This window comes from Trematomus bernacchii, unplaced genomic scaffold, assembly GCF_902827165.1.
Source record: "Trematomus bernacchii unplaced genomic scaffold, fTreBer1.1, whole genome shotgun sequence".
In the NCBI taxonomy this organism is placed as follows: domain Eukaryota; kingdom Metazoa; phylum Chordata; class Actinopteri; order Perciformes; family Nototheniidae; genus Trematomus; species Trematomus bernacchii.
This window is the reverse complement of record NW_022987698.1, coordinates 14,395,598-14,420,329: the sequence shown is the minus strand read 5'-3', so window position 1 is coordinate 14,420,329 and position 24,732 is coordinate 14,395,598. Positions and strand designations below refer to the sequence as shown.

The window sequence follows — 24,732 nt, the reverse complement described above, 5'->3', positions numbered from 1 at the left end:
TGTCTCATCAAACTAAAGATACAAATATCCTTAAACAAAATCCTCAAATAAAATATTGTATGAGATTTGACTGTTTGTATTGAGTGAATGATTTAGTATTTTTCTTAATTAATTACACTTTTTTTATCAGTTTTTTAAACATATTATTCCTGTTTAAGAATTTGTGTTTGCAAATCTTCTGTTGTTGTTGTGTGAAGGTTCTTGTCTGTTCTATAATGAAAATAAGAATTGTTGATCACCAGATATTTGGATTTAACATGTTTTTAACAATTAATAAGTAACTGTATGGGGATACAATTTTAAAATTAACACTCCCAACGCTGCTTTTATGCTCGTTTCAAACTCCAAATCAACACCTACATTATCAATCTCCCAAAATCGTATTTATTGTCATTTTGCTAATGTGTCTCGAATAAGAAACCTAAAAAACACTTTGTGTCCAGGGGGAGTAATGTGCACTGTGACCGTGTGCAGCTGAGGTTGCCAGGTTTATTATTGTTGTGCCTGTTCGGAGACCAAAACCAATCGTGTATGGCAACCTGCACTGAAACTGGAGACAATGCAGAGAAGAACTAGGCAGAAGGATACACTGTTGCACATCTAGAAATAGTTCCAGCATGTTGAATCCCCTTACAAATTCAAAGTTATCAAAAATGAAGGACTTCGTACCTGGAAAACTAGCAGGTAGAGCAGGACGTTGAAGGAGCGTGATGACGAAGACGCTGCGCTGGCCGGAGTTTTCCTCTCTGCCACGATGAATGTCAGGTCTCCCATCTCCTCCTCACTGGGATAAATAAACTTCACCCTGCTGCTGTGGAGCAGCTCGTAGTTCTGCATCTTACCTGCAGCGGGAGAAAAAATCCCTGTCAGCTTAATCCTGGGTCAACAATTGGTCTTCTTTACAACAATAACATTTGTTCTAACTTCGCACAGATCTAATTAGTATGATAACAAATATATACTTTTATACAAATCCATTGACAAGATAAAACAAATAAATCAATTAATTAATACATATATTAGTATTTAGGTAGGATCTTATGACAAAACAAATATGACACTTCCCAAAGGCTTCTTGCTTGGTTACCGGTGTTTGTGCTGGTAAACTGTGAGTAGAAGTCCTGATCAGACGGCTCTGGTTGAGGAAGCTGCTGCTGCAGACTCAGAGCCGACATCAGCTCCTGGAGGAAGACACCCGTCCCATAACTGTCCCTGCTGAGGCAGCACACGATGTGATCGGCTGAGCGGCCTGCGAACACAGAGAGAGGAAGGGGAGAGACATATTGGAAGATCGGGAAAGTGAGAGTGTGACAGAGTTATATCAGCTTTAAGAGGTAGTTTGTTATACATGTATATGAGCTCTGCAAACAGGGACAAGGAGTGGGAACTTCCACTGACCTACGACTCGGAAGTACTGGTCGAACAGTCCCACATTGACAGACAGCAGATCAGAGAGTCTGATGGACAGACAGCAGCACAGGCACAAGTCCGGATCTCCAGAGTCCATAACGTCCAACACTGACAGACAGAAAGAGGAAGAGAAGATAGAGAACTGATTTAACAAAGCTGAAAGTCTACACAGACACTGCACATTTGCAGATGTGTACCATGTTATGGTTTCTTTGTTATTTGTTAGTTTTTCATCACTCTTCACGGGTTCCATGGGGGAAAAATGCTAAAAACAATCTGAATATGATTAGGAATGTTGAAATAGATGCAGGAGCAGTAATATTAAAACAGAAATGACTCGCATGTCATTTTAAAGGTTTTTCTCAATCAGAGATAACCCTTTAAGTATGAGTGAGAAAAACCAAATGTTCAGGTTCATATTAGTATTTAGTGACTCTACTGTGACATGTTTCCATGCATTAATGTTCAAAAAGGTCTTTATTTTTTCTCCCTCTGGAAGGAACTTTGGGATTTAAGCTTTTGCAGACCATTTACATGCACAAAAACATAAACACACTACAGGAAAGGGAAACCCCCAAAAAGCACAATAGGGCCTCTTTAAAACAGCAGTGACTCACATGTGATTTTAAATGTAGTTTTTTTCTGACTGACTAAACCAACATGTCTGTATATCCTACCAGAGTGATGAACGAGTGTGGCGGCGGAGTCCTCCAACAGGAAGTAGATGGTGTCGTTGGATAGAAGCAGACAGCAGGTGAGCTCAGACTCTGGAGACTTGTAGAGAACCACAGACAGCCACAACACCTGTCTCACCTCCTCCGACTCAGACTGACACAAAACATTTTAAAAAGCAGACTCAAAAACAAAACAAAGATAAAGTGTGTCCCTTTCTAAACATGAACAACAAGGAAAGGGAAAAAAAGGCTTTATCGCAGTTCAAAGATCCTCCAAGAAGAAGAGACTTGGGGTCGACTCAGAACTCTAAATGTGATTTGTGCCAGGGGTTTGCTCTGCCTTGGCTAACCAAAAAGTAAAGTTAGAACAATAAGAATGTTGAAAGAAAAAAAATCCGCACCACTTTTGACAATTAATTAGTCATTTAGCAAAAGTTTTTTTCCTGTCTATATGATAATATAGCTGTTTTTGCACTGACTGACCCGTTACAATGTTTTTTTAGGCTTCATAAACTCGTGATCGAAACTTTTTGCATATTCCTGACATTCTAGAAACAATGTAAATTCAATTTACAAAATGTTTAAATTCTTCACGTTTTTATTCATAAGAGTACCAAAAATACACTTTATGTGTATGTTACCTCTGCTATATATCTGTGAAAGTGGGTCAGCAGCTGCTCCCCTCCGAGCCCAGCAAGGAGCTTCAGTCCTGGGGAGAGACTTGGAGTGAGGTGGGGGGACGGCTGGTTCTCCTCCACCTGGAGACGGGAGGAGTCCCAGCTGAGGAGAAGAAGGAGGTCAGAGAAGTAGAACAAATATAAATACAACCTTAACCTCTCATGATATCTCTGTTAATCAGAAATGAATCTTAAAGAAGTCAGAGGGTATGTGCTGCACAGTCTATTTAGCTTTCAGAAAAAGATGTACACGGCTCCAAACAAGGAACAACAAAAAACAAAAGATTTCCTTTACAAAATCTGTTTAAAAATGATTATATCTGTATTTTAACATTTACAAATGACTTCACAAACATTTTGATAAGAAGTTTTTAAATACTTGTTACCAAAATATGTCCTAATTGAGGACATTTTAATGTGTGCTTTTTGGTGGACAAACTTTGTGAATATTATAAATATATATATATTCATATCTCTGATGTTTCTGATAACTAATCATCACCCAACACAAAGTTGATTGGGGAATATATGTGATAAAATCAACAATGCCAATGTATCTTACTCTTGTGATGAGGTGATGAAATGACAGCTTCATTGTGGCAAACAGGATTGATTCTGTATCATGGTTTGTTTTAGATAAATAATGTCTGATAAATCAGTGCTCCGATCAAATTAGTGCGTTATACTTACAGCATTAGAGGCTTTAATAACAGCAAACTTGTGATATTAGCATGCAGCTTTCAATGCAGCATCAAGTGGAAGAAGATTTACATGGACAGATAGTATGTTATGTTACACTGCTTCAGAAGTTTACCTGTTGGTGCTGTGTGATTTCCTCTTGCTGGAACAACAGCACTGGTCTCTGGATCCGTGACGGCCTGAGAACACAACAATGTGTCAACAAACGGAGAGAATACACCAGTAAGAGGCAAACTAAATAAAACCATGGTATTCAGTCTTAACCTTGTGTGTGCGGCCCGTCCTGTGGACAGGGCAGAGGCAGGGCGACCATCTTCAGCCCCTCCAGAGCAGCTCTCCTTTGCCTAAACTCCCCCAGGAAGGAGCTCCTGTTCTGGGCCAGAGGGAAGAGCAGCAGCAGCCTCTGACCGCACAGCAGCAGCTCCACAGAGTGACTCCTCCTGCGCTCAACATAAGAGTTAAAATACAGATGATGACCAAAGTTAAGCGTGAGGAAACAAAATAATTAAGTAGCTTTTCTGTTTTACAAAGACATTCAGCTATCTAGACATTACATTTGTGTCCCCCCAAACATTCACTGTTAAGTATGTTTTACCCAATTATTTCAATTTTCTTTAATGAATACAACTTATCATGTTATGTTTTTTTTACTGCATTGAAAACATTATTGAAAGGCTAAATACCAACAAATATGGACTAAAGAAGAATATTCTGTTGAGATGTGGGGCATTTTGGAAGTTATATAATTTTGTGATTAAGACTTTTGGAAAAGTTAAAAAATAAAAATGTGTAAATATTACCATTTTAAACTAAATATAATAACACAAATAACTTATCTAGCTGAAACCCTGTTTAACACACTTCATGTGGTTTTTTTTTTTTTTTGTCCTGTTAAATGTTGTGCAGACACACGAGTGCTTTCAAATTATACTTTATAAAAAATAAATTGTCAGTAAAAATCTGGCATATATACACAAAAGAAAAGCTACAAAATCCATTGATCCAGCCACAGCCTCTGTACCTGTGGTGGTGTTTGGGGTCGGGGCAGGAGGTGTTGCTGCTTCTTTCCTCGACCTTTGAAGCCCTTTCTCCAGGGTGGAGCACCATGGAGCCGATGGGCACACGGACCAGCCTGCACCAGGAGGAGGAGGAGGAGGAGGAGGAGTGATGAAGGCCAGCGCTCCTTCTCTCACTCTCTGCCAGCTCTCTGAAATCAATCTTCAGCACCCAGAGGTGTCTGTGGGTGAGAAAGAGGAGGGAAGGGAGGCTGGGGTCCTCTCTGCTGGAGAAGATGTCTGACAGGAGCGGGTGGGTGTCCGGGGCCGAGAAGGAGGTGGAGGAGGAAGGAAGGAGAAAGGCAGCATAGCCTCCCTGGGCCCCCTGACTCTCCTCCAGCTCCCAGGAGTTGATGAGCGAGCGGTGGAGGAGCTGAGGAGGGAGGGGGGGCTCGGGGTCAGGCTGAGACTTTACGGCCTTGAAAAAAGGAGGAAAATACGTTTTTTTTATTTTGGTATTGACATGTATATGCTTCACATATCATACTGGTGACCTATGGTGAGAGTGTGGGAGAGAAACCCCCCAACAATCTATTTGGAGACCATTTACAGTACATGCACAAAAACCTGTATAACACACTACCGGGATAGGCAAACCCCAAATGCATAATACAAATAATAATACTACATTTAATTTTTATAGCGCTTTTCCTGGTGCTCAAAGACGCATTACATAAAATCAGAAACAGTACAAGGTAATACGGCATTGTGTTCATTCATATTGTTAAATCATATCCCAATGTAACCTTTTTTACTCACTTTCAAAACATCTTGACACTGAGTTTACATAGAATTGGGATTTTTCTTTTTTAAAGTTCTACCGTTAGACAACTAGACCGAAGTATGTCCATACCAGATTTCTAGACTTTAGTCCAACCAGAACCATTTGATGTCTTTACTCGTCGTGATAAGATGTACTGTCTGCAAATCAAGTTTCACTTTTGGTGCAGCAACGTAGTGAACTGCGATGCTCTCTCCTGTGAGAAAGTTGTAATATTTAAAGAACACCTAAAATGATCGCAATACCTACTAATGTAATAAAAACTTTAAAACATTTTTAAAAAAGGGAAACAAAATTGGACTATCTGAGCTGTAAAATGTAGGAACTCTCAATGCTGACCTGGATCAACACCTTCAGCTCGCTCCTGGTCTGCCGGAGCGCCTCTGGCTCTGAGAAGAGGAACCAGCGGGTCGGAGCAGCTTTGAGGCCGAATGCGAGGCAGGAGTCAGGGAGCTCGGCTTGGGAGGAGAGGAGGAGCTGTGAGTACGGCAGCAGGAGGTCCACCTGCAGGCTGGACAGCACCTCCTCCACACTCTGCTCCTGGTCTGAGAACAGGAGAACAGATTGCTCTTAATATTCAAACACACAGCAAATCAACACAACAAGCACACATCATGTAATTGATTTTGGATGACATGTATGCTTTTAACACACAGTGAAAAAAAAGGCAGTTACTGTTTTGTTTGTTAGCACGGTGATCCCTGTCAATATTTTTTTAATAAATCATTGTTGCTGTTTATACGTTATTTTTAAAAGGAAAGCTACATGGATTTTTTTAAGTTTAGCTCTGTTTCTGTTAATAGTAAACAGTTCTGCATTAGGACTTGGTAAAGTCTCACATTTTGGACAAGATGTGCATGACTGTAGGTACCAGAACATATTCAAATGCCTTTCCCATGAACCAAGGCAATTCTCATGAAGCACGATTAGTTAACTTGACAACAAGCAGCAAAGTAAACTAATATGAAAAACTAAACCTGATTGTGTGTTTACCTGCGTCCTGATTGGACCGTGTGAAATCATCTGACAGGTACATCAGGCACAATATTTGGTCTGTCAGCACCAGGCAAGCCTTCTTTTGCTCCACTTCCTCCTTCAGCTGAAGACAGTAGCACCACAGGACCCTGCTGACCTGCACCTCCTTCTCCTTTTCCTTCTTCTTCTTCTTCTTCTCCTTCTTCTCCTTCTTCTCCTTCTCCTCCTCTTCACACAGCTCCTCCTGCTGGCTACCAGGCTCCTCTGCAGAAGGAACAGCGAGCGACGTGGAGGAAGAGGAGCTGACGGGCTCCTCTAAAGAGTCATCCAGGCCCATCTCGAAGTATCCGTCCCTGGAGCCTGGACTGTAATGATGAGAATGAAATATGAATCAATTATTAAAGTTATTTGAATTTGAGGGGATCTCAAAAACTAATGGGAACATCTGAGGAGATTCGTTTTTTAGGGGATCTCAGAAACCAGTGAGAGAAGGTCGGTGGTTAAATTACCTGAGACTTCCCTCCTCAGTGCACTCCACATGGGACTGAAGCTCTCTGGATTTAGACCTCTTGTCTTCCTCTCTCTTGTCTTCCTCTCTCTTGTCTTCCTCTCTCTTGTCTTCCTCTCTCTTGTCTTCCTCTCTCTCCTCCTCCTCCGTCTCTTCCTCCTCCACCTTCTCCCTTTTCTGCTCCTTCAGAATGGAGCTTAGCCGATGGGAGAGCTGGGTAATGAAGTCTTTGTTGGAGGAGGAGAGGGAGAGCAGCAGAGAAGGAAGTAGAGGACAGCAGGCTGCGCTGCAGGAGAAGCAAGGGGTCTCAGCTGGTCTGGAGGAGGGGGAAGAGCAGCAGGCGCAACTGGAGGAGAAACAGGATGGAGATCTTTCTTTTTACATTTTCATGACAGAAACAACTGTTCAGAAATGACTACCAGACTTTATTGCTTCAATTTCCCTATCCGCTCATTTTCATTTCATAAACACCCCTGCTACTATTTAATATCCTTGGTATAAATTACACCTGTGGACGTTACATTTTTAATTAACATTTAGAATGCTCCTCTATTATTAAGACCATTGGTTCCATGATAAAACATCCATTTGTGAATGCCTTTATTGGTTAAGGGGCCCTACTGTGCTCATTTTCAGGTTCATGTGTCTCTACTGTGGGGTTTGTTCTCATACAGCCTGTGCTACAGCACATCTTTTCACCCTCTGTCTGAAACCAGAGCCCAGTCTGCTCTGATTGGTTAGCTGGTCGGCTGTGTTGTGATAGGTCAACGGCTTAGATATGTCCTTCAATGTGTTGGAGCACTGGCCAATAGAAGTGCGAGTGTCACATAGTTGTGTCATTATGTGACGGAAGGAGAACAAAGGAATCCAATGGTTGGGGGAGTGTGTGGGAGAGAAAGGGAGGAACACAGGGATTATAGCAAACATAACACACTACAAGAAAGGAAAACATTGAAAAAGCATAATACCCTTTCCTTTAACATCACCAAGCAAGCAACACCAGATCCAAACAGCATTGATCCAAGTTCCAGCTAGCCATTTAACATTAGCATGCTACCTTTTTAATTTGCAAACTCTACAAAAGTAGTCCTAGTAGATTTTCACCAGCAGTAGATTAAGAGAAATACAATAACCTTTAAGTAAACGTGCCAGAAATTGTATTTAGAGTTGTTGTGGTAAATAATGTTATTTGATACTGACCAGACAGCCTTTGTAGAATTTGTAGTAGTAGTAGTATTAGTAGTAGTGGTAGTAGTTATGCTTGTGGGAGCTCCACAGAGTGTGTGTTCAGACAGACTGACAGCAGGTTGGTGTACCTGCAGACAAAAAAACAACATTAGAGTGCAGCTGAGACAAAATAGAAATATCAAAACATTTGCCAAAATGTTTTTTTTTTTTTTATCAAGGCAAGGCAAGTTTATTTATATAGCACCTTTCAACACAAGGCAATTCAAAGTGCTTTACAAAAAATGAAAGACATTAAGAAAATGGCATTTAAAATCAGTCATTAAAAAGAAAAGATAATAAAATAAACATTAAAAGAAAAAATACATGGATAAAAGTTACAGTGCAGTTTAAGATATGAATAGTTCAATTAAAAGCAGCGGCAAAAAGAAAAGTCTTCAGCCTGGATTTAAAAGTAGTAAGAGTTGCAGCGGACCGGCAGGTTTCTGGGAGTTTGTTCCAGATATTTGGAGCATAATAACTGAATGCTGCTTTACCATGTTTAGTTCTGACTCTGGGGACAGAAAGCTGACCAGTCCCTGACGACCTGAGAGTTCATCAGGGACTGGTCAGCGAGTTCATCCAAGGCAAATAAACTTGCCTTGGATGGTTCATAATTTAGCAGGAGGTCAGAAATGTATTTTGGGCCTAAACCATTCAAAGCTTTATAAACCAGCAGCAGTATTTTGAAATCTATTCTTTGACACACAGGAAGCCAGTGTAAGGACTTCAGAACAGGAGTGATGTGATCCACTTTCTTAGTGTTAGTGAGGACTCGAGCAGCGGCGTTCTGAATTAGCTGCAGCTTTCTAATAGATTTTTTAGTGAGACCTGTAAAGACACCATTACAGTAGTCGAGTCTACTGAAGATAAAAGCATGGACAAGTTTTTCCAAATCCTGCTGTGACATTAGTCTGTTAATCCTAGATATGTTCTTTAGGTGATAGTAGGCTGATTTAGTAACTGTTTTAATGTGACTGTTGAAACTCAGGTCAGAGTCCATGACTACACCTAGATTTCTGGCTTTATCTGTTGTTTTGAACATTGCAGACTGAAGCTCAGCGCTAACTTTTATACGTTCTGCCTTGGCTCCAAAAACCATTACCTCAGTTTTATCTTTGTTTAATTGGAGAAAGTTCTGACACATCCAGTCATTGATTTGTTCAATGCACTTACTCAGTGTTTGAATTGGAGCATAGTCTCCACGTGAAATTGTTACGTAAATTTGTGTGTCATCCGCATAGCTATGGTAACTTATTTTGTTGTTCTTCATTATCTGAGCCAGTGGTAGCATGTAGACGTTAAAGAGAAGAGGCCCCAAGATGGAGCCTTGAGGTACCCCACATGTCATATTTGTCAACTCAGATGTGTATTTACCGATAGAAACAAAGTTGTTTCTGTCCTTTAAGTAGGATTCAAACCAATTTAGAACTGTTTCCGAAAGTCCCACCCAGTTTTCCAGTCGGTCAAGACATATTGTTCAATGATAAACTATTACACTTCAAATCTAAATTATACGTTTAGTTTGTTCTCACATTATTCTTCCTTTATATAACATATTTTACAGATCTCAGAACAGTCACAATGCCATCTGTCTAAATGATATCCTGAAAATATTAAATCATTTGTAAACAGTCCTCTGACAAACTAATGCAAAAATGTCCCAAAAATAGTCTTGATAATTGAATAGTCTTTTTGCCTTGCTTGATCCATCAAGATATTGAGAGAAAACTGAAGGATGTATTGCTGTCGTGATCATTTGTTTAGAAATTAGAACCTAACATTTGTTAGTTTGTCTGTCAAAACAGACTCAAATAATCAGCCACAGATATCAGATTCAGCAAACGCTAATTGTCTGTAATTAGGTCGTCGCGGAACTTGAGTGCAAGCAATATTGTATTTTATTATTTAGAGACAGTCTAAAGTGAATCATTTTTTTTCTTCCCAGCAGAAACTAGAGCAACATGTGATGATAATATAATGGTTGTTTTATGCTGCCCTCACCTGGGTGGAGTCAGCAGACAGGAGGTTTGTGTTGGTGTTAAAGCTTGGTGGGGGGGGTGCAGCGTCCACAGGCGGGAGAGTGCTGGGGGGAACGGAGTCTTCTCTGCTTGTCACTTCTGAAACAGGAAACCAAATTAATTAGGGTTGCAGTGAGGCGAGGAGCAAGCTCTGCAGGTTTACTGATGTCCTTCTGGGTTCATTTACAGCTTGAGATTTTATATTTTCGTGCAGAATAATTTGACAAGTTCTTACCAAAACATATTGAATTGTGTTCAAAACATGTTGCACTAATTTGATGGCTGAAGCTACTTAAATATAAATATGATATGATGTTTCTTGTCTTAACATTAGTTACTAAACATGGGGTCTGAGAAATGATGGGTATTTTTTACACGTCAGAACCCTAAAAGTGTAAACAAGAATAAGAGATAATCATCAGCACAATAATAGATTATGACAACGATAAATCGTTGCAAAACTATGAAACAGTCAAAATAAAATATTAAATAACGTCTAGCTTCAGTTAAACATATTCATACATACTCAGTTCTGACAGAAATAATGTTTTCAAATGTTATAACCATTTATATCTCATCATGCAAAGTGTGAATCAGAGACAATGTTAAAAAATAGACAAATCCAACGTGCACTTAGTTCTTATTATTTCGATTGGGACATTCACACAGTGTGCAGCCTATGCTAAGCGACACAGACAGATGTTAGTCAGGATTATTACGGTGTCCAACAACCTTCAGAAAAAAAAATTGTGACCATCAGTCGCTGGTTAGTTTTTCCCCTTTGTGCTCCATCAGCTGTTGGAACAGCCACCACTCGGTTTTAATTAAATTAATTGTTCAGAAATAAACTTGTCAGATTTATCTCAAACCTAGTACAACTTTTGTGGTTTGAAGGGTTTGTTACCAAACATGGCAGCAGCAGACCAGCAACTACCTTGTTCTGCAAGGTAAAATTATTGGGGGGTTTTCCCGAAAGTGCTGTCTGCTGGCAAGGTAAAGCACTACAAATATTTTAAATATAACATACAGCTCGACTGATAATGATTTTTTTTTTAGGTGGATAAAATACATTTTGCTGCTGCCTTATTCAAGCAGAACATTGCTTAGCTTCCATGCCTCCTAAAAACAGGGCCTTTCTGACCACCATCTACTGTTGGTATTCCACTAACTGCGCAGAGGTACACGTGATCAGTCATTCCTGTAGTCTAATAATAAGACTAAATGTTTATTTTAAGATGACATGGTGATGGTGCTATTAATCTTCAGTCACCAGACACTGATTTATCTGTAATGTTGAAATAAACATGTTGTTTGAAGAGTTGTGTTAAACTCAACTTAAATAACTTTAATAGCTGCAAACCACCTATTCACTCTTGAAGACATTTTTGTGGACGCCAGGTTTCTAGTCTGGCACCTGTAGATGAACGATTCTTATTCTTGCCTACAAAACCCTGATTCTCCTATAAGTAAAACATCTGAGATGGGCAGATTTTTTTGTATTATTGGTTGGTTTGGTCAATTTAATTAGAGCTATGAGTTAATGAGGCTGTTGCAACCTGTGCGATGGACAAATGTCATCTTAGTAAAGATTTAAGTCAGTAGGGGCTTAAAGTTATGAACAGCTAAAGCAACAGGTCACCATTTACTGTATATACAGCTCTGGAAAAAGTTAAAAGACCACTGCAGCATTATCAGTTTCACTATTTATAGATATGTGTTTGAGTAAAATGAACCTTTTTTTATTTGATTCTTTAAACTGACAACATTTCTCTGTGTTGGAATTCAACAGACACTGGAATGGAATGTCTGCCAAACATGTAGAGATTGAGATTGGTCTCTTTTTCCAGAGCTGTACAAGTTATAAGTTCAGTTTGAGGAGAAAAGCAAAGCGTATTCTACAGGAAATAAAACACTGGGGATATCTGGTTTAAAACAAGACTAAGCAACAGCAGCAGGTTAGCTACATTAGCTAAAAATATGTTGAATTGATAATGAAAATAATCACTATTTGCAGCCGCAGCAAGCACCATCAGCTGCTGTTTTGGGGAAAGCAGCTGACAAAGAGCAGAGAAACATACTCATCTGTCTGGCTGTTGCCTTAAATCAAATGATAAAAAATCACCTGATACATACATGATTACCTTGGCTGGGGCAAGAGGCCTGCTGGGCCGGACAGGAAGAGAAAGAGGAGGAGGAAGAGGAAGAGGTAACAGTGGGAGGAGCGACAGCAGAGGAGCAGCAGGAGGAAGAGGAGGGGGGAGAGGAGGAGGAGGAGAGGTGAGGAGGTGCAGCAGCAGACAGCCTGGTCTCCTCACTGATCTGACGAGAGGACAGAGAAGAGGAAGCTTCAGAGAGCAGCGACATCATCGAGCAGAGGAACATCCTAACACCTTCACCCAGCAGCTCCATCAGCAGCAGAGGAACAGTCACACCGGGGTTGAAGACTGATATTTTAGTTTTTAATACAGACACAGCACTGGTATCTTTAAATGAAAACAACTTGACCAGTGCTAGTCCAGTTCAGTTGTAATAATACTGTTTATGTATCTGGTTGTGTGAGTTCAAGAGTTAAAACTGTGCCATTCAACTTTAAAAATCGTGTTCCAACTTGTGACTGGGTTTTACAGTTTTCATTGAATCATGTAGAATATGTGAACAAGTTGCATTCAATATCCTGCTTTTCTGCTTGATATCTGGACCCAAATGCACTTTAAATATCTCCACTTTCCTGAATAAGAAATACAATACAAAATATTTCCAACGCTCTCATTGAAGAAAAAAAAAAGGGATGGTTCACAGTATATGTTCTACACATTTCCGGAAAAAACTAAAACGACACTTTTTTGTAGGTTATTTTTCAACACAATCAGTTTTAGCTCGGTGCATTTGCGTTTTTCAAGTAGGATTACAACCACCCAGACGTCATAATGACTGTTTTAGGCGTCTTTGACTTGCTGTATGTGTCGTGTATGTGTCATGTTCAGGCTGAAGAGATCGGTTAGTAATTGACTATCGTTATCACATCTATATGAGGGGATCTCTTAATGGCCTATAATCAGGTTAGAATTATAAAAACACTACAGAGGGTTTCAGGGTTAATTCATATGGAAGATATGAACATTATTACATTTAACACAGGTTTGGGTTCAAGATTCTTGTTGAGTAAAATCATTGCAAAACAGAAAATACTGATAATGTTAAAAATCCCCCAAAACCTGAAAAACAATGAGTAAAAACCTCTTACAGAAAAAAAAAAACATCCCTAAAAGAGATTAATAAACTACTTATTGACACTTAAAGGTAGGGTAGGTAAGTTTGAGAAACCGGCTCGAGATCGCTAGAATTTGAAAATACACAACGGGAGAAAATCTGCCACTTCCTTACAGAGCCCCTCCTCCAACACACACGAACGCGCACATGACCAATGAGGGCACGAGATAAGTTTGTGCACAGATGGAAGGCTGACAGGCAGGTAGGCCATCCAGTTATTTTAGCCGGGCCGGCTAAAATGATTGGTCGTGCTTTTTACAGTACTACAGCTTCCACAGATGACATTTTTTTATGGATTTTTTGTCAAAGCACTTAAGATATTCATTGCTATCGGGATGTTAAGAGCATTCCATGGAATATAACAAAAAGTGTATCTCGAGCCGGTTTCTCAAACTTACCTACCCTACCTTTAATATGTAAATGTATCATTAATTATTTGAGCTCTTATAAACTCATCTTTTAGGTAGTAACTGTCATTATATCTGACAAAAATACCGACAATTTAAATAATATAAACTGGTTTGTTGCTGCCTGAAGTCTAATGAACGTACCTTCTTGTCACCGCTGCTCATCCTGTCTTTGACTTCTTTGGCTTTCTGAATTGCTTTCAACACTTCCACTGTGTCCAGCTCCTTCTCTGTCGTCACCTTACCGTCCAGACAAACCTGAAGACGCAGAGAGAAGAAAACACGTGTGACAGTCCTGAAAATGTACAGGTTTTATTAAGGGTTTAATAAATAGCTTCTTTTTTTTTTTTTTTAAATCAATTCATCTTTATATTCATTTGTGGTTGCAGTCTTTGAGGGTTGTGTGTGCTTGGGTGTGTCACAGTAGATGTATAAGCAGTTTATATAGTATAATATAGTATATTGGTAGGAGTGGTGGTACTTGTAGAGAGAGTCGTTTCTTACTATTGCGTGGATTAATACAAATATTTATTTTACCTGTGCAGTAGTAACAGTACGGCAATACAAAACATTTGGTGCTATTGGCTGCAGTAGAAGCAGTAGTAAAGAGGTAAATATATATATATATATATATATATATATATATATATATGGAACAATCTAACACTGTCATATACTTACTTATGTTTTATTCATTGCCAGTTTTGTGTTTAGCTTTGTTAAGCCTGCTATAATCTCGTGTTCATCCACCTTCTTTTCCCTAACTTTTAATGTATTTTAAGTGATGTTGTTGAATGTATATATATATATATATATATATATATATATAGTGTGGGGTTTCAGTGGTGTACCTCTGATGCCCGGTCTCCAAACTGGGCCAGCACCTTGGTCCTGTAGTCCGGGATGATGCACATGGGGTTACTGGACAGGTTGAGTTTCTCCAGACAGGGCAGAGAGCCGATGTTCCTGATCTCCTCCAGCTGGAATGAAACACACACAAGTCACAAACAACCCAAATCCCATTGGCTTTTTGTTAAGGGAACCAGACGAAGCAAAAATGTTGGTTGAACTACATAAATATGTCTTAATAGATATTTGATTTACAAGCTGGTAATTTAGTGTTTATTTTTTACTTCTTCTCTGATAGTAGCATATTTAATACATTTTGTAGGTGGTAATGTTTTAATTTTTTTGGAAAAAAAAATGTCAGGCCACCAGTGCATTGTAGTGACAATTTTATAAAGGGGGAGACAGAGGGGGTGACACGCAGAAGATCGGTCCCATGGCGGATTCACAGCCGGGTTATCAGCATGGGGAGCCCTAATATATCGGTCGCCAGCTCTACCAAGTGCTCTAAGCCATTGGTAATGTTTCTATTCGGGCCGCAAATGCATCTTTTGCACTCTCACAATAAAATATAAAAAGAAAGACTTCCTGTCAGTTTTTATGTTACTCTCACTCCTGATCTCAGGACGTCCCGGTGTTCTTACCTGGTCCAGCTGGTTGTGGCTGAGGTCCAGGTTGACCAGTGAGTAGAGCTTGGTGAGGCCGCTTAGCTGCTGCAGCTGGTTGCCGGCCAGACTCAGAGTTTTGATGTTTCCTAGACGGGTGTGAGCAGCTTCCAGGACTTGCAGGCAGTTGTAGGACAGATCCACATGGACCAGATTGTAGAGGTGCTGCAAACACAGAAAGGTTACTTCACAGCTATTGATTCATGACAAACTAAACATCTGTAGGGGTGTCTAACTGCAGCTGTCAGGACCAGATGCAAATCAGAAAATGTATAGGAAAATATTTGCAAAATCAGAATCCAAAATACTTTATCAATCCTACATTCGAGAGTAGAAATAAAACATAAACAATTAAAATATGTAGAAATGTATTTTGTTTTACTAAAACATATAACAGAAGTATAAACAATAATAAGCTGAAAATGTTATCTATGAAACTATCTTTGGACTGATGTTCAGACTTAATTATTGTTGGGCTCTTTAAATGATTTACTGATATTTTACAAGATAATCAAGTAATTGCTTTATCTAAAATAATAATGATCTATGTCTATAAACTCTAAATAGTAGGTAGCTGCAACCCTATAAATGATACTGACATAAAAGGGAAACTGTCCACTTACCTGGAGGTTCTCCACTGTGGACAGCTTGTTGTGACTTAGATCCAGAAACTCCACCTTAGGAATCAGTTTCTGCAACAGAGAAACACTCAGAGTCAACCTACAGAACCTGATGTACCTTAACATTTCTTTAATCACTTACCCATGCTTTCTTTAGCCCTTTGTTAAGATATTAAGGGCATGACCTGCTGATATAACATATTTGTATCCACTGTTTTATTCAAAAGCAAATGCTAAAAAATGATATCCAGCTCAATATATTTTCACTTCAGACAACTTTTTCAGGATGTCCATGGTGTCTCACCACAGAGCTGTCGATGGTGCTGATGCCGTTGTGGCTCATGTCCAGCGTAGTCAGATTTCTCCACACCGGGATTACCGCGGTGACGGGACAGCCCGACTCCGCCCCCTCAGCCTCCCACTGAGAGAACTCGCTCGACTCCGGGACCAGGATTGACTAGAGGGAGACAGAAATAACATTACCATCAGGTAACGATCTACAATAATCTGCATAAACACTAGAGAAGTATTTAATGTAGACCTTACCGTCATAGTTTCCATGGAGTGGTGGATACTCAGAGTTGCCAGACTGGACCTCAGAGATGAAAGACCTCGGATCTGCTGCGAGCTGCACTCACTGATCTGAAGACGGACAGTTTGAAAAATGTAAGGTGAATTTGTAAATAAATGAAATTGTGTATTTCCATTTTTGGAAACTGAAAATGTTTTATTTTCTACATTTCTGAGGGCAAGATTCTACTTTTTACTCCACTGCATTTATTTAATGACTTACTTTGCAGATTCATATTTATCATTTTGAATACAATCAAAAACGAAATGATGATGTTATTACTGTACATATTTAAGATGACTAAACCGTAGACTAGAGCTGTGGGAGGGAACTTTGAGATTTTAGCCTTTGCAGACCATTTACATGCACAGAAACCTCTATAACACTACAGGGAAGGGAAAACCTAAAAAAGCATAATAGTGCCCCTTTAATTGATCACATTAATCCATTGAGAATTATAATCTAGTAAAGAATATACATTATTCCAGAATGGGTCAAAGCCCATGAAATTTGGGGCGTTTAAACATGTTACTTTGAGTTTAATTTTATAACAATATTTTCTGTACTAGTTCTTAACTAAAACATTCAATGTTGTTCTTATTTAATTGGGTGAAATGTTTGTTAACCTGGTGTTATTTATTCCCTCATCAAACATGAGGTTTGTGTGTATATGTGTTGATTAAGCAGTATTTGATCACAGACAGACAGACAGACAGACAGACAGACAGACAGACAGACAGACAGACAGACAGACAGAGTCAGTACCTCTATCTGCAGCAGTGACTTGAAGACAGACAGGTCGAAGGGGAGACTGCTCTCCTGGATGTTACTGGATCCTACTGGACCTCTGGTACCAGACACCTGACCAGCAGAGAAAAACCAGTGAGAACACTCATCCCGTCTCCTCCTGAAGGAAAAGTTAGGATACAAAGTTACTCGGTACGACAGGATTTGAGTTGTCTAAAGAGGTGTGAGACCTTGAGGTATCGCAGCCTGCAGGTGAAGTCCAGGATGTGTCCCAGGTCGGTCTTGGCGTCTCCGCTGCAGCAGGTTGGTTTTGCCAGACGTAGCTGCTGGGAGACGGAGTAAAGCTGCAGAGGAAAGAGAGAAAAGACCTCGCCGGCCTGCAACAACTGCTCCCCTACAACACAACAAACAAGGGGTCTGATACTGCGCGATGTACAGGATTATATCTGTTGTTTCATGTTATATTTAGTCGCATAAACACAGACTGCAGGTGATCTCTTGTGCTAGCAAATTTGTAATGTCATTGTAAGTATTTTCATCTTACATAAGATAAGATAAGAAGTATAGAACTAACGACAGGGAGAAAGCTTTTGCAGCTACATAAACTGGAAGCACACTCTCCACTATAGGAGTTAATTGTTAACACAGTTTTAGAAACACTAGATGAAGATAGAGGGCAAAGGTCAAAGGAAGCTAACCTTTGTTGAACAACTCCTCAGCCAGAGCTGCTGTGATCCCGTTGATCTCCTGAAAGAGACAAAGAGATTGTTGAAAAACTGAATGCACTTCAAAACAACAAACAAGGTTGATTTCTTCACTACTCAACAGATAACATTAGCTAGACATACAGCAGTGTTTCCCACAGATCTGAAATATACTTGGGGGGGTGGTGGTAGCGGGGGGTGGGGGTTGAGGTAACGTGCCTTTGTGACGTGCAACAACATTAACATGAAGCTTTCTGTTGGTCGCTTGTTAGCAGACCCTTCACGCCATGGCAGAGCGAACAGTACAGGCAGGGCCCGTAGTGATAGCCCTATAGTTTAAATCTACTACCCACAAATAAACATATGGACATGGGTTACTATTTTAAAAAATGGTAAATGTATTAAGGAACCTGCCCATGTGATTTTAAGTGGGGGTGGACCTCAAATCCTCTAGGGGGGTCCGAGGGCATGCTCCCCCGGTAATATTTTTTTTTTTTTTTTTGAGTTAAATGCATCAATCTGGTGCACTTTGAGGGGAAAATAAAGAGGCTAGATCTATGGGAACACCTATATGAAACAGAACTGTATACATTTCAATAATCATAAAATCATGGCCATAACCAATAACATACCATTTCCAATATGAAAAAACACTGAAACTTGTTTATTTATTTATTTTTGGTTCATTTATAGTTGTGAGTGTGTCTGTGCTCCTGAATCAGCCTCTCCTGTCTCCCTCCTGTCTCCCTCCTGTCTCTTCTCCCTCCTCTCCTCTTTGAGGCAGCAGCAAAGACTAGTTTTAGCTCTCAACAAGTTTTAAAAGTGTATCTTACCTTTTTACCTTTTTCTTTTTAATTCATGCATATTTTACTAATCACTCCCCTCTCAAATGGAAATATGTGTTTACATAAATGGTGACCAAACCGTTTGAGACCCACTGAGAAGTTAGACTAAGTTAACTATCTAAACACTCAGAGAGTCCTTTACCTCACCTGATAACCTCAGCTAAGTCCTTTACCTTAGCTGAGGTTATCCCGAGCTTGAATGACACACAGAGACCAATCAAGGGCTTTGATTTATGATCTGTGTGACAGTGGCCATGTCGGCAGGCCACATCATGTAGACAGCCAGTCACCCTGTGTGAGGCAGGCCACTTAACAGGCCAGGCCATCGGGAAACCCCCCGGTCCTCCCGATGGCCAGTCCGGGACTGGGTACAGGAGGCGTAGAGCGAGGGACCATTGTCCACAAGTTAATTGATCGCAGATGGCGTCGTGGTCGCGGACGAAATGAAAAAAAAAGATTATTAAAAAAAAAAAAAAAACTAAATGGGTCGCGAAATATACTTGGGCGGCCGTTAATATACCTGGGCGGCCTGCCCAAGTAAAGTCTATGTGTGGGAAACCCTGTACAGAAGTTTCAACGTTCTATTGTTGCTGGATGTTGCCTATTCTTATAATTTGTTAAACACACTGCTTCATCTATTCAAGATTAACAAATCAAACAGGAAAGGCCTGATGATTGCTTCAGAACATGAACATCATGCTGTCAATTCTTTTCAAACAACAATAAAGTTTGCCAACTGACACTCACCAGTTAATCATCTCGCATCACATGAGTGTTTTTTAAATCAGCCTTCACTCTGTTAAATAATCAATGGTCACGGGCACCACAAAGACTTGAACTGTTACACCAGCCTGCAGCAGCGCCTCTCGGACAGGGAAAGGATCACCATTTACAGACAAATTACTGTTCTCCCACTACCTTTTATCTTATGACACACCTAACAGTTTCTGCCCATCAGCAACTTTTGATACAACCGAGACAATTTAAATGTTTAAACAATTTAACTGCTTTAAGTGTAGTTAAGGTTGTGTCACAGCGTTTTGCAAAATAGACCCGCCAGACAAGACAATCTAGTCTTAATTAATCTTTCAGTATATTTTTCAATTACTAAACACTGCAACACATGGGCGTCGCAGCCATTATATGAGGGTGGGACAAGTCCCCCCCACCTTTTTAAAATGATTAGTTTAGACCCCCCCACTTTTACTATTCGGAAAGTCCGTGAATCTCTCTCTTTGTAGAGTGCTGTGTCAGTGCTTCTTTAACAAATCCATTCCACTTGCTTATTGAGAGAATGCCCAAATCAATGAAATGCCGTCCCATGTTTTCACTGCTACTTTGTACCAAGGCAGATTCTCAGAGCCGTACACATCTCACACATGCTGCGTTTGTTGTGTAGCTGTGTCTTTAGTTGTAAAATGATGCGCGCCACAGCTTCCCCGCTGCGAGGCTCCGGCGCTAACAGTTCACGAGCGTGCTCCACTAGCACCCGGATAAAAGGCTGTTATTAAAGAGGTGGAGGGAGAGTCCTCTCCTGTCAGACTGAGAGGCTGATAACTGCAGCTCAGTGAGGTAAAGGACTCTCTGAGTGTTTAGATCAGGGGTGGGGAACCTCCGGCCTCCGGGCCGTATACGGACCGCGAGACCATTTGGTACGGCCCTCGAGGTAATTTATAAACACACGCAAAAAAGAAAAAATGTAAGAAATCTAGACCGCAAAATAATTAAACAAGCGAGTGCCTGTATTTCCTGGCCAAGGTCAGGGTCATTGAACACAACACGAGCCTAACGTGTCATCACGTGGTATACGTCTCGTCTGACAGCGGTGTAGTTCTTATTATACATCCATGGGTGTAGTGCTGACGGAGAGCACCAGAACACCGCTCCAGCACTTCACAAATTGAAGTACCCATAAGGAGCCGTACACATGCCGCAGTATTTGCGTGGCTGTGTCTTTAGTTGTAAGCCCAGTGGCGATCTGTTCATCTGTCATACTGATCATACAGTCAATAACTTTGTTGTTATTAGCATCTGGTTAGCTAGCTATGCTAACGAATATAAGCAGCTTTTTCTACAACCAGTGAGGTAGAAGCACATCTTTATATGATCATTATAGTTATAAAAAAACAAGAGAATAAAGTAAACAGGTATAAAATACTATATGACTGTTCTGTTTCATATGGGTGTTGAGAGATGTATCCATAGATCTCTTAATGTTGCTCTCAAACTTCAACATTTAAAAAAAAAAATCTTCCCGGGGGAGCATGCCCCCGGACCCCCCTAGAGGAGGTTAGGTCCCCCCCACTTAAATCATGTTCACATGGATGGGAAACTAAATACATTTGCACACATCTTGTGTCCATATCTTTCTGTTTTGGTGGTCATGCCACACCGTGCACGTGCATGCATGCGCGAGTCATGGTGAGATATCTGGATTAAGAGGTTGCTTTTTCTTTGCACAGCATGAAAGAAAGGCGAAATGAATGGGCTTTGATTTTAGTATTTTTAAGCAGAGGTCAAAAAATTGTAAGGCCCTCGGAGGATGTTGAAAAAATTGAAATGGCCCTTGAGAGGAAAAAGGTTCCCCACCCCTGGTTTAGATGGTTCACTTTAGTCTAAGTAGTGGGTCTCAAACGGTTTGGTAATCATTTATGTAAACAAGTATTTCTAAGGCACACCTTTATATGATCATTATAGTTATAAAAAACAAAAGAATAACAGGTATTAAATCATTCCAACTCATACTATAGGACAGTAACACAAAAATACAGGTTAAAAGGAGAGTGATTTGTAAAATATGCATAAAGAAAAAGTAAATCTGTTTACAGTTCTGTTTCATATGGGTATTGAGAGAGGTATCCATAGATTTAGTCCCTCATGTTGCTCTCAAAGTGCACCAGATTGATGCTTTTAACTTCAACATTTAAAAAAAAATCTTCCCGGGGGTGCATCCTCCCGGACCCCCCTAGAGGAGGTGAGGTCCACCACCTGCCCACACCCCCTGTCAAATTGTCCCACCCACATTGAGGATGCTTCCTACGCCCATGCTGCAACATGCTCTGCTTATACTTACAAAACAGAGTAACGCAATTATTTATTTTTTAAGAAATGTTTCGGACCATCGGTGCCTTTGGTTATGTGGTGGAGACAGATGGGATGACACGTGGCAAATGGTCCTGGGCGATATTCAAACCCGTGTCCTCTCCACAGGGACAGAACCCCAATATAGCTATACGGAGGCCAAGCAGTTGCATTTTTTTGGGCACATTTTCATTTTTCTTTCTTTTGGTGACACCATTCACAAAAGCTTTAGTAATCTTTATTCAATAGCAGATATAAAAGTGTATTTATTTAATTCAACAACTACTTTTATGATGGAAAATCCTGTGGCACAACTAGCGAAAAAACGGATATATGGGAGTCTGATTGGCCATTTTCGAATGCTCCATCTTCCTTATAACATCCTGTACAATTATGGAAAATAGATTTGGAGATTGACAAGAAGTGTATTGTTGTATTTAATGAATACTGTTGCTTCAATAGTTAGGAGTCCGTAAATAAACGTTTTCTCAGTTCAGTGGGAGAACATCACTTGCCCTCAGACCCATCCAATAGATTTGAAATGAACTGGGAACATGTTTAGGCTTAAACAGGTTACTGTGCATATGTGGTAGGAGCCTCGAGTGTACTCACGTAAAGGTGAAAGTGCAGGAAGCAGGCGAGTGGAGACGGTGTGGCCTTTGGGAACTGCTGCAGCAGCGTCTGCAGGTAAAGCTCCAGCTCCTTCTGCCGCCGCTCCACCAGACTCTTTGAGTTCTTCCCCAACATCTTCTTTGGAGGAAGCAGCCGTCGGTCCACCTTCTTCTCTGCCGTCAGCTGCAGGAAACCCATCAGGATGAGAAAAAAACACTAAAAGCTGTCCAAGTGTACTGTAGCTTCTCTAATATGAGGATTGGCTGCTTCTCTCTTTTTTATAAATAAATGTAAACAAAATATCTTTTAAGATGTTCCCTCCGACTCTGGGACATTTTAGACGTTTTTGTTGTTGATGTTTAAATAATTAATGAATTATCCATATATGATATATTGATGTTTTTTTCCTGTTTGAAGCTCGTTCTTTGTGTTCTATTGTAGGTTTGTGTCTTCAGTAATTTAATGAAAGGCCCATTCTTACTTTAGAACATTACGATCAGCAGATAGCTAATTGATCAACATTAAGTCAACCTTCATTCCAGCATTGACTAAATGCATTATGGTTATTAATGATTAATGTGATGGCACTATGTCTGTGGCGGGTATACTATCCTCTTATCAATCAGAAGTGTAAATTATTAATCCCGGTTCCGATAATGGACTTTCAGGCAATAAATGCTTCTGATAATGTAGAGCCATTCCTTACATCAGCTGTGGGGATTTCTTACTTACAACTATAACAATTCAATAAATATGATGTCACACAGGTGAGCACATGGATTTATATCAGTTGTATTGAGGCTTGTTAGCAAATGATAAAGATATAGAAGGAGTCTTTTTGTAATTACAAATGTTTGCAAAAGCTGTATAGGCAGAAAATACTAAAAAGTCTGTCTTTATTGCTCTCCTCATATTTATCGTAACACACACATATAATAATTATAGACCCTACATCCCATATAGTGCCTCTCTACTATTTATTTATGTTTTCTCTATAATTAGATTTTTTTAAAAAGTGATTTTTGGAAGTATCAAGTTGATTGAGATTTATCTGGGCTGCTCCGGTCTCTTACCTTCTCGTGGAGGTCGTGAAAGTCACTGTAGCGATGCTTTACAGTCCATCTGTGCTCTCCATCCGACACCTCGATGATATAGACCTGAAACGGCACAGCATGACGTTCAGTGATTAAAACCTGCCGGATTAAAAAACTGCTTCCTGTACAGCATGGATGCTCATACCACCATTGAACCATCTCCTCGTATATGCAACCAACTGCTTTCAGGTCAATAGTGGACCTTCAACTTCACCACATAATTCAAGTTTTAAGGGCTGTAATGTGCGGTCATGTGAACAACAATAGAAAGAAGCCATTGTTGTCAATGATATATGAAATGGTTCAATGGACTTCACTGTACTTAAGAACAACCTTGATGTTATTATTGATCGCAAAAGCTTTACTGGATAAGTTACCAGAATATAAACATATATATGTAGGCTATATTTAAAAAAATATATATATAACCTCTTGTTCCCAATCACCTGAACAAAACTAGGTTAATATGCCTTTTTATTTTCACTTTCGGATGAGCATGATTTATAAATACTTTGAAATCAGTTTTTAAAAGAACAATGTTGTTGTTTTTGACAAGGTCCATTTGCCTTGATTCGTCGAGACTCTTATTCCTGTATGTCTTGTGTATCTTGTCTGAAACATTAAAAACCGCTGCAACACTGACAGCTAGTTCAGTTAGCACGGCAGCTAGCACTTAGCTTGTCAGATCTGTCGTTCTATTGAGTAAAGCCTCAGGAGGAAAATGACATATTGACTGATGGAAAACAAGCATTGTAACTGAACACCGTACATATTCACCGATAGTTTATATTCTTCCACAGTAACTCACTGTCACGATAATTGATCTGAAGCTTAGGCTAGCTACATACTAGACATGCTATGAGGCGCTAGGCTAGAGGAAGCCCGGGTGTAGCTTACAGTGTAGTTTTCCACCGGCTCCGACCCGACAACACACACTTTCCTCTCCAAAACATCCTCTGGAAACGAAGCGGACTCCATCTTGAGATCACGACGAAGCAAATGTTATCTTTAATTAATAAATACAACTTTCATTTAAAACGGCTCTGGAAGATACCCAGCTTTTCTTCTCAGTTAGCCGCCTCCTGACGCCATGTTTGTTGTGTTGCTGAAGCAGCTGACAGCTTTCTTCTTCTTTCTCGTCTTCTTCTTGTTTTACAGAGGTTCGCATACATTTTAGTGGCGCATTACCACCACCCTCTGTTAAGAGAAAGAACATATCCACACACTTACACACACACACCATAAC

General features: G+C 40.0%; 1 protein-coding gene across 3 annotated transcripts in view; it reads right to left on the bottom strand.

The window, feature by feature from the left end:
- nisch (nischarin) overlaps positions 1–24,671 on the bottom strand; it is a 28,335-nt gene extending 3,664 nt beyond the window's left edge. For 2 of the 3 annotated variants that reach the window (XR_004556600.1, XM_034138708.1), the window contains exons 1-26: positions 24,384–24,653; positions 23,466–23,549; positions 22,393–22,575; positions 17,849–17,897; positions 17,381–17,544; positions 17,169–17,264; positions 16,379–16,474; positions 16,137–16,289; positions 15,836–15,904; positions 15,192–15,377; positions 14,553–14,681; positions 13,846–13,959; positions 12,166–12,343; positions 10,008–10,123; positions 7,980–8,095; positions 6,781–7,125; positions 6,290–6,636; positions 5,636–5,841; positions 4,482–4,933; positions 3,725–3,900; positions 3,576–3,639; positions 2,726–2,864; positions 2,088–2,238; positions 1,399–1,518; positions 1,088–1,249; positions 670–842 (exon numbers count right to left, since the gene is read on the bottom strand). Coding sequence is in view for 2 of the 3 variants with exons in the window: in XM_034138708.1 (XP_033994599.1) it covers positions 670–842; positions 1,088–1,249; positions 1,399–1,518; positions 2,088–2,238; positions 2,726–2,864; positions 3,576–3,639; positions 3,725–3,900; positions 4,482–4,933; positions 5,636–5,841; positions 6,290–6,636; positions 6,781–7,125; positions 7,980–8,095; positions 10,008–10,123; positions 12,166–12,343; positions 13,846–13,959; positions 14,553–14,681; positions 15,192–15,377; positions 15,836–15,904; positions 16,137–16,289; positions 16,379–16,474; positions 17,169–17,264; positions 17,381–17,544; positions 17,849–17,897; positions 22,393–22,575; positions 23,466–23,549; positions 24,384–24,464 (4,149 nt within the window). In the remaining variant the exon portion in view is untranslated. Of the gene's footprint in view, positions 1–669; positions 843–1,087; positions 1,250–1,398; positions 1,519–2,087; positions 2,239–2,725; positions 2,865–3,575; positions 3,640–3,724; positions 3,901–4,481; positions 4,934–5,635; positions 5,842–6,289; positions 6,637–6,780; positions 7,126–7,979; positions 8,096–10,007; positions 10,124–12,157; positions 12,344–13,845; positions 13,960–14,552; positions 14,682–15,191; positions 15,378–15,835; positions 15,905–16,136; positions 16,290–16,378; positions 16,475–17,168; positions 17,265–17,380; positions 17,545–17,848; positions 17,898–22,392; positions 22,576–23,465; positions 23,550–24,383 lie in introns of those variants that run through there. The other variant, XM_034138709.1, reaches the window with a different exon arrangement.
- Positions 24,672–24,732: the final 61 nt, after the last annotated feature.